General features: G+C 42.1%; 1 protein-coding gene across 1 annotated transcript; it reads left to right on the forward strand.

Moving 5' to 3' along the window:
• Positions 1–4862: 4862 nt before the first annotated feature.
• On the forward strand, positions 4863–9778 carry LOC119409121 (ankyrin repeat and SOCS box protein 12-like). The gene is made up of 3 exons (XM_037675988.1): positions 4863–5147; positions 7015–7543; positions 9382–9778. Exons 1-3 carry the CDS (start codon positions 4863–4865, stop codon positions 9531–9533), a joined length of 966 nt encoding a protein of 321 aa, XP_037531916.1. The 3' UTR covers positions 9534–9778.
• Positions 9779–10125: the final 347 nt, after the last annotated feature.

Raw genomic sequence — 10125 nt, forward strand, 5'->3', positions numbered from 1 at the left:
GCCATCCTATTTGGTAAAAAAAAAAAAAAAAAAAACCTGCATTATTACTTTTTATAACTGTTTATTGTTGTTGTTGTTGTTGTCCACTGTTGTCATCATTCTTTGTTGAAATCAGGTCTCTCTTGTAAATGAGTCCCCGAGGCTCAATGGGATTTACCTGTCTAAATAAAGGCTGAATGAATTTTGAGCTTGCACAATGAAATCAATGAGAGTTTGTGTGTGTGCGGGGAATTTGTGAGAAAATCACACCGTGTCACACACAGTGAAAAAAAAAGATCAATATTTTACGTATGGACTGCAAGAAGTCAATGTCTGTATGAGCAAGAACAGTTTACAAACACTTAGGAACGTCACAGTTAGTATGTCATCATTATACTCAAACTGAGAGAAATTTTAAATGGGGGTGGGCATGGCTCTTGTTTACCATCGCCACACTTCCTGTCACCAGTGCGTCCCAGTGCGTCCCTTCTGCGATCTTGTGGTTGACAACAGAAATTGAAAGAAATAAAGAGAGAGAGAGTAAGAACTTCTTCTTCTTTCGGTTTTTCCCTCTTCAGGGATCGCCACAGCGAGTCATCCTCCTCCATCTCACTTCAGAGAGAGAGAGAGAAAACAACAACAACCCCAAATCAAAAAACACACTTTAATACATACCCTATCCCCTAAAAAAAGTGACAAAAAAGAAAACCACCAGGGTTCTCAAACTTGATTTATAAGGAGAAACTAATCACATATCTTTCAATGCCACATGCAGAGACTTGTCAATCAGCTGGGTGGCCAATCAGGTTCCAGGAGGGGCAAGTGCCACCCTGATCTTACCTCTGGCTCACCCAAAATCCTGTAATTGTCTATGAAGACGTTTTCCCACAGATTTTGTCTATGCGTTCAAAGTACTATCAAGAGTCAAAACACACTGTTCCTTATTGAGCAGCACATTTTGATCTATGTTCCCGTTTTTTATTTTCAAAACTGCAAAAGCTGAGGTCAATCAAAAACTGACAGAAACAGAAGACCAGTGGTTGACTGGGAGCATCATGTGGGTACTGATTCAACATTTACACTATTGCTTTCTGGGTTATTTTATATAGCAAAAAAAAAAAAAAAATCACCCTAACTGGGAACAGTGTGCTATGAGATTTAGTATTTGCTACTTTTGTACTTTTTTAAATTATTTAAATGTATTCCTCCCAAAAATTACCCACAGAAATACATCTATGTGTTTTTTATTTATTTAAAACATTGTTCACTGCAATCTACTTCAGCATAGTTCCTCTGTTTTTGTCTTCTGTGCACCTTTTAGCTCCTTCTATGGGTAATTTTAGCTTTTATCAGTTTTTTTAATCTTAGCTTTTAACTATGATTTGGAAGTCACATTGTTTTATAAGATGAAGGAGATGGTCGTGGGCATCAGATGGAACCCCCCCCACCCCAAGTGGTCTCCAGCTACAAGTACAAACCGGATTCCAAAAAAGTTGGGACACTAAACAAACTGTGAATAAAAACTGAATGCAATGATGTGGAGATGGCAAATGTCAATATTTTATTCGTAATATAACATAGATGACAGATCAAAAGTTTAATCTGAGTCAATGTAACATTTTAAAGGAAAAATATGTTGATTCAAAATTTCAGTGTCAACAAATCCCAAAAAAGTTGGGACAAGTAGCAATAAGTGGCTGGAAAAAGGAAATTGAGCATATAACGAACAGCTGGAAGACCAATTAACACTAATTAGGTCAATTGACAACATGATTGGGTATAAAAAGAGCTTCTCAGAGTGTCAGTGTCTCTCAGAAGCCAAGATGGTAAGAGGATCACCAATTCCACCATTGTTGCGCAGAAAGATAGTGCAGCAATACCAGAACGGTGTTACCCAGCATAAAATAGCAAAGACTTTTAAGTTATCATCATCAACCGTGTATAACATCATCAAAAGATTCAGAGAATCTGGAACAATCGCTGTGTGTAAGGGTCAAGGCTGTAAAACTCTACTGGATGCTCATGATCTCCGGGCCCTTAAACATCACTGCACCTCAAACAGGAATGCCACTGTCAAGGAAATAACAGAATGGGCTCAGGAATACTTCCAGAAAGCATTGTCAGTGAACACAATCCACCGTGCCATCTGCAGTTGCCAGCTGAAACTCTACAGTGCAAAGAGGAAGCCATTTCTAAGCAAGCTCCACAAGCTCAGACGTTTGCACTGAGCCAGGGGTCATTTAAAATGGAGTGTGGCAAAATGGAAGACTGTTCTGTGGTCAGATGAGTCACGATTTGAAGTTCTTTATGGAACACTGGGACGCCATGTCATCCGGACCAGAGAGGACAAGGATAGCCCAAGTTGTTATCAACGCTCCGTTCAGAAGCCTGCATCACTGATGGTATGGGGTTGCATGAGTGCTTGTGGCATGGGCAGCTTGCATGTCTGGAAAGGCACCATTAATGCAGAGAACTATGTTCAGGTTCTAGAACAACATATGCTCCCATCTAGACGTCATCTCTTTCAGGGAAGAACCTGCATTTTTCAACACGATAATGCCAGACCACATTCTGCAGCAATCACAACATCATGGCTACGTAGGAGAAGGATCCGGGTACTGAAATGGCCAGCCTGCAGTCCAGATTTTTCACCTATAGAGAACATTTGGCGCATCATCAAGAGGAAGGTGCGACAAAGAAGGCCCAAGACGACTGAACAGTTAGAGGCCTGTATTAGACATGAATGGGAGAGCATTCCTATTTCTAAACTTGAGAAACTGGTCTCCTCTGTCCCCAGATGTCTGTTGAGTGTTGTAAGAAGAAGGGGGGATGCCACACAGTGGTAAAAATGGACTTGTCCCAATTTTTTTGGGATTTGTTGACGCCATGAAATTTGGAAACAACAGATTTTTCCCTTAAAATGATACATTCTATCAGTTTAAACTTTTGATCTGTGATTTGTGTTCTATTCTGAATCAAATATTAGATGTTGGCACCTCCACATCATTGCATTCAGTTTTTATTCACAATTTGTTTAGTGTCCCAACTTTTTTGGAATCCGGTTTGTACTTGTAGTGTGCACCTGAATGACAACCTCAGCTGGAGCAACAGCACCACCAGCCTGATGAAGAAAGATCATCAGAGACTCTACTTCCTCAGGTGGCTGAGATGCGCTGGACTGTGAAGCTCAGTCCTCACCTCCTTCTACAGGTGTGCAGTGGAGAGCATCCTGTACTCCAGCATCAACGTGTGTCATGGAGGCTGCACAGCTGCAGAAAGAAAAGCTTTGCCGAGAGTGGTGAAGGCTGCACAGAGAATGTTGGAGTCAATCTCTCCACCATCACAGACATCTACACCTCCAGATGCAGGAAGAGGGCCACCTGCATCATGAAGGACCCCACTCACCCAGCACACACCTTTTACCCTGCTCCCTTCAGGCAGGAGGTTGAGGAGCATTAAGTGTAGAACCACTAGACTGAGGAACAGCTTCTACCCTGAGGCTGTTGGACTCATGAATCTCGAACCAGAATAATCACTGTGAAAAAAAATCACTGTAATGCCTGTTGATTGTTGATATGTGCTGCTGATTATCCATGCTGCTGCTCTCATGCTGCTGATTTATTTCATGCTGCTGTGTTCAGTTCATCACATGTTGTTCGGCGTATCGTTTTTGTGCTATTAGTGCTTAGCGTATTCTAAGTTTAGTTCATGTCTTAGATCTTTTTACCGTTTTACTTTTACAATTCATACTTGTGTTGGATGTAACTGGGAACCTGTGCACATAATTTTGTTCCATCACATGTACCACGCGTGATGAGAATGACAATAAAAAACCTTGACTTGACTTATGTAGCTAACACTTTAGCAATAGTTTAGTTTATTTTAGCTTCTGTTCCGCTTCTTGTTAACTTAATTCTCCAGCTGAAGGCGTTTCCTTAAAGTTGTGCATAAACAAAGTGAATGCTGTAAAAATCATTACATCATAATTAACTGTTGACACTTCTTACCAAGTCTTGGAAAATAGGACAGAAAGTTAAAATTGTGGACATTCGCGTGAACTGTCTTCTCGTTGTGTGCTCTGATAAATAAGTGAGGTCAGCAGAAATCGGACCGTCTGCTGAAAGAATGCACTGCCGTCTGAACGGGGGACACTAAAAGAAGACAAAGGGGGGCTGGCAGGGGGACAGCTGACTGATTTCTGAAGCTTCGGACGACCACACAGCTGAAGCGGCTGCCTCGGTGAGAATCGGGGGAGCAACAGGACACAGCAAACATCAGAAATGCAGCTTTTTGCACTGTCTTTATGAAATGCTGCTGTTTACTTCAACAGATCAATCATTAGTTTGTGACATGAAGAGGCTTAAATGTATTTATGTTTTTATAAATGTGGTTATTTTGAGCACAGTCCCAGTTACACTCACCCATGAGTGTCACAGCTATCACAAACCCACAGCTCTATCACCTTTCTAAATATAAACCTGGGCTTCGACTCTCCCAGAATGGAAGTTGAGACAGGCTCTTGTGTGACCTAAAATTAGCCCCCACCTACCCCCCAAGAAAGAGGCTTTGGCCCTCATTGTCACTTACACATACACAAAGAGCACATACTGGATTTCTCCCAGCTCATAGTAGAAGCTCCACACACTCCCTGGTGGGTCTTTCCTTCTTCATGTGACAACGTTTTGAAAGTTTAACTCTGATTTCTTTGGAACTCGAAGCACCACGTTAAGGTAGGTGTCCCGTTCCTGTAGATCCCAGTTTGTTTTAATGGTGACAGAGCATTCCCACTCCAAACCTTTATACTTGGCTGAGCTAAACAAGCGAGACTGAATATCACGAGTCCACCGTCTCACTGCAGATGGAGCGAGTTTGATTTTTGGAGCATGGTCCTGAGACAAGCTGTCAGCATGAGTTTGATGGACATTTCAAAGATCTTCTCGCTGCTCCAGCCTAAGGACGAGGACGAGGATGGCGAGCTGTGTCAGGCTTTGAACAATGCTGTGAGCTGCGACGACGTGGCTCTGCTCTCTGAGCTTCTGTCCCAGGAGGACTACAGGAGGTGCGTCAATGCTCGGAGCGGTTGGGGGGTCCCTGTGACCCCACTGCGCACCGCAGCTGCTCTTGGACACCTAAGGTGCCTGGATCTGCTGTTGGAGCATGGTGCAGAGGTGAGATCAGTGGTGGACACAACCGTCTTGTTTAATAACCTGTGTCATCTGTCTCAGCTCATGGCCAAGACTAATTTTCTACACTATTTCTGTCATTTTAGTTAATTTATTAGCAAAATAGTGTCAAAAAGAGATAAATAACTGTTTCTAAATGTCCAAATTAACATGTCCACATAAAGCAAACACGTACTAAATGAGTATCCACTGTGTTTTAAAATGGACTGATTATTCTGAGTCAATGGTGAATCAGCAGGTTTTGGTAATGGAGCAGTCAGCCAGGAGCACAGTGTATTACATTAAAGAGATTATTTAGGTCTCTTGACTTGAGGTACGGCAGAAAAGTTATTAACAAATAATATTTTACATGTTCTAGTTAGCTTTTAAAACGACCTCATTAAAAAAAAAAGTTTATTTCTGTCACGATTGATAAGCTAATGGCTAGTCAAACTACAAGAGATTGCTGCTGTCTTAACTTCATTGTCAAATGTTTTTCCTCAGTTCAGTCAAGCTTTGTTTACTAGTGATAGTGAGATGTACTGATTCACGGATGTGCACATGCACTCTATATTAATAGAACAGCTGTGCACCAGTGCAGCTTTGGGACTAAATTTAGATGCATCATTGAATTGTTTTTTAAATAATGAATTTAAATCTGTTAACAATTAAGACACAATATAAAAAAAAGACAACAATCTTAAAGTGTGCTTATGTTTCTTGGGTAAAGAACTCATTCCTTCTATTTCAGCTGTTCTTTTGGCTGATATTCCTGCTGTTTAGCAGTATTGTTTTTAGTGACACCTACAGGTCAGAAGGAGAACTGCAGCAGCTTTAGCGTAAACTGCAAGGAAGCCTCAAATGAACTGTGTTCACTTCAGAAATACTGTACATCTGCTATTGGCAGGTTTCTAAAGTTTGCACTAAGCTTTATTTCTTGTGTATTAGTTATTAATTGTGAATCAGGTTTTATGAAAATGTTTTGAAATATTAAAGCAGGACTAGGATATTGGACCGTAATGTCTTACAAAACAACAAAGGCAGCCAAATTACATATGTTTTGTTTTCCTTTAGTTTTTATTGTCTCCACATACCTTACATGTCTTGAATAAAGCAAATTAAATGAACAAATTAATTTTAAAGTGTGTGGATATTTAGTGTAGTGAGGCCAATAAGAATAGCAGCTGCAGCATTTTTGACAGGAATATATAATTCTGCATGAATAACTGTAACGTGAAGTTGATGACAATGTAAAGCTTATGAAATTGTGCTCACACAAACTGCTTCAAAGTTTTTGAGGTCAGACTAGCTGACGTCTGTACGATTAAGAATAAACTGAAATTCTCCAAAATAAGAGCGTTCAACAAAAAGGTACAATATTACATGATTAACAAATAAATGATCACTAGAAAGGGCTGAAGCTAAAGGATGAATCTATAATCTTACTTACCATTGTCACCTCCATCATGGATTTGATGAGTGACTGAAACAAATCATATATTTGGGTATAAAATTGTTGAATATATTATATATGAAATGAGAAGAGACAACACATGGTTAGCCTGGATGTGGAAAAAGACTGCACAAAACACAAGTACAAAACTAAAAACTGAATAAAGTTTGACTCAGCACAACACAACACAGCACAACACAACACATTCCAGAAAACATCCCTATATTTCAAGGCTAAAACAACAAAGTTAAAATAAAAATCTAGGAACAATAAGTAATAGTACTGTTTTAGTCTCTTTTAGCACTTCTTGCTCATTTTTAAATGTATTTTGCAGTTTCACATTTTGTTGAGTGCCATCTTGTTATGATGTTCTGTGATGTTTTAAGAACTGTCTTTGACGTTGCTCCTCTCTGGATCCAGGTCGATATTTTAGACGTGAAGGCCCAGACGCCTCTGTTCACAGCAGTCAGCGGGAAACATCTGGACTGTGTGGCGGCCCTGCTGAAAGCTGGAGCCGACCCCAACGGCAGCCCGTACAACAACTGCTCCCCTGTGCTGACGGCTGCCCGAGAGGGTGACGTGGAGGTGCTTCGAGAGCTGCTGCGCTTTGGAGCCGAGGTGGACGTCAGACCCAAAGTCCCCGAATGGGCCTCCAACGCCACGACCTGCAGGGGCCCGCTCTACATCTCGGCGGTTTACGGCCACCTAGACTGCTTTAAGCTGCTTCTTTTTCATGGGGCCAACCCCAACTACAACTGCACAGATGAGAAGATGCTGGCCCGGATCAAGCAGCCGAAGACAGTCCTGGAGGTGTGTCTCCGTTACGGCTGCGGAGTCGAGTACATTCAGCTTCTCATAGACTTTGGGGCAGATGTGTGCTTACCTACACTCATCATCGATAAAACCACAAAGCAAAACGAAGCTCTGCTGCTGCTACTCAAGGCCAGAGGTGGGACTGATCATTCTCAGTATGACTCTTAGTGAAATACCTCCTTTATACTGCCCATAGGAGAAAGAAACAGCTTTTGCCCATGTCTCTGTTTATTCATCTGTTGTGTTAGCAACATATCGCATGAACCCCCTGATGGATTTGATTGAAAACAGCTGTACAGATATCCTGCCGCATGCTCAATAGATAGAAACAAATATAAAAAAGTTAAGGCAGGTCCTCAGGATGGATTCTTCTTGTAGAGACGTTTCATCTTTAATCCAAAGGACTTCTTCAGTCTGAGGAGCTGCAGCACACTCAGTCTTATAAATAGCATCTTATAGTGGATCACCCAGTTGGCTGGTGACCATCTGTCACTCCCTTACAGTGCTGTTATTGCAAGTTCAGGGGCGCACATAACTGGTACACATGCGCAACAAAAATCAGGAATGCGTAGCATCACCTGTGTAACCGCATGCCTTTGTGTATTTGACCGTGGGATCGGGATATTTCCTGGTGGGCTGGTCTGATGTGTGGGCTGCAGGGCCGGTGCTCCGTTTTTTTAAGAACTTTTTATTAACATTAAATCTCAGAACACCACTACCGCTGCTCCTGGGCCGCCCCGCCTCCACCCCGGGCCGGCGGGCAATGGCAGTTTTTTGTTGCACAAGTCGGATCCGCGACACGACCTGTCAATCAATCCAGTAGGTGTGTCAGCAACCGACTAATCGATGACTTCATTTTGTCCTGAAGGTAAACGAGTCTTACCTGCAGATATATGCAGCCCATCTGTTTTTTTCTCTCTAGAACTTTATTGACAACACAAAACAGAACAATGCAACAAGATACAAATACAAACTCGTGAAGGAAGTCAGAACTAGATTTCACAAAAGTTTTTTTCTTTTTACAAAATAATGAAAGAGAAAAATAGACCAAAGACAAGGAGGTTCATCTGCATCATCTACCATGCAGGAAGCTGAAGCAGAGGATAGTGGGAGTGACACTGAGGACAATTATTAAAACAAAGCTGCATATGGGGTGAGTACCAAACATCATCTCCTGAGGAGCCCACTAAAGAAGTTCTGTGCACCCCTGCAAGTATCACTCTGCGAATAGCAAGCGGCCATCAGGGCACTAACAATCGGTTGTTGGGCTGATGGTCCTCCTTTATCATATGAACAGCTGGTTTTGTCTGTCAGCAGCAAACTGGTTGATCCACTATGAGGAGGTGCTATTTATAAAACTGAGTTTGTTGCAGCTCCTCAGACTGAAGAAGTCCTTTGGATAAAAGATGAAACGTCTCAACAAGAATCCATCCAGAGGACCTGACTTCACTTTTTTACACAGCTGTACAGACATTCAGCAAAAATAGCTGCGTCTTATCACCAACTCATGCTGATCACAAAAGATTTGTTAAAACTTTGCTAATAACTTGGATGGGTTGCGACAGACTCGTGACCTGTCCAGGGTGTACCCCGCCTCTCCCAGTGACTGCTGGACATGGGCACCAGTGGCCCAGAAAGGAAGAAGCTGGTAAAGATAATTGCATGGATAATAATTTGGAGAAGAATGTCCACCACAGCTGATCTTATTAATCTCAAAATTGGCCGTAGGTCTTTAGACACTGGATACATTTGATGGGCCTCAACACAAACTTTAAGCACGAACAGATCATGTAAGAGTCACGAGGCGTGCGATCACGAGTAATTCATTTACAAGATTTGACCCAAACTGCCATCCCTTCTCATCGTTAGATGCTCTTAGTGTCAAACTCTGGCGTGAAAGGTGGTGAAAACACGCATTCCTTCAAAGAATCAAGGCTTTAAATCTTCTCATTCTGTCACTTCTTGTATTTTCAGTTTGTCCCAGAACACTGATGTCACAAGCTCGACTGGAAATCCGAAGAGGCCTCCCTTCAGCCAATAAGGATCCTGCCATAGACAGTTTGTGCATTCCTCTGAGCCTGAAGAACTATTTAAAGCATCGCACCTCTGAACTTGGGACTTGCTGAAATCTTGTGACCCGGGACCACTTTGGACTTTTATATTTCCAACAAGCGGCGAAAACCAAGATAATGAGTTTATATTGACAGATGTAGCTCAGTGGAGTTTGTTTTGCCAACAAGGACAGAGGATCATCCATGTTGAACCTGTCACATCAAGACCAGCCACTAGAGACCACAGTAACTCCACACTGTGCCATTTCAGCCTTCTCCCGAGCAGCGCCGATCATCTGTTGAGCCATTTCTTCTTATTCATTCCCTCATCAGCTTCAGCTCTCTTCCTTTTCACAGGTGACTTGACACAATCAGATTTCCTCCCACTTCATTTAGACACAACTGAAGAAACACATGCACACACAGGCTGTGCACATCACACCGGGACATCTCAGAGCTCGCCAAAAACAGACAAGCGAGAGCGAGGAAAAAGGAAAACGAAGCTTGCATCTTTGGACTTGAAAACATCAGGAAGCGGAGTGAACAGCCTGCACTTCAGCATGGCCAAGTGGGAGAGATGTTTGCGTAACTCTCATTACTTATTCATCGCAGCAGTTCTGTGCAAGCTACGATCTGTGAGCGGGAGAGTTATTGATTTATTTTGTGA

This window comes from Nematolebias whitei, chromosome 4 (genome assembly GCF_014905685.2).
Source record: "Nematolebias whitei isolate Nwh7 chromosome 4, NemWhi1, whole genome shotgun sequence".
Taxonomy (NCBI): domain Eukaryota; kingdom Metazoa; phylum Chordata; class Actinopteri; order Cyprinodontiformes; family Rivulidae; genus Nematolebias; species Nematolebias whitei.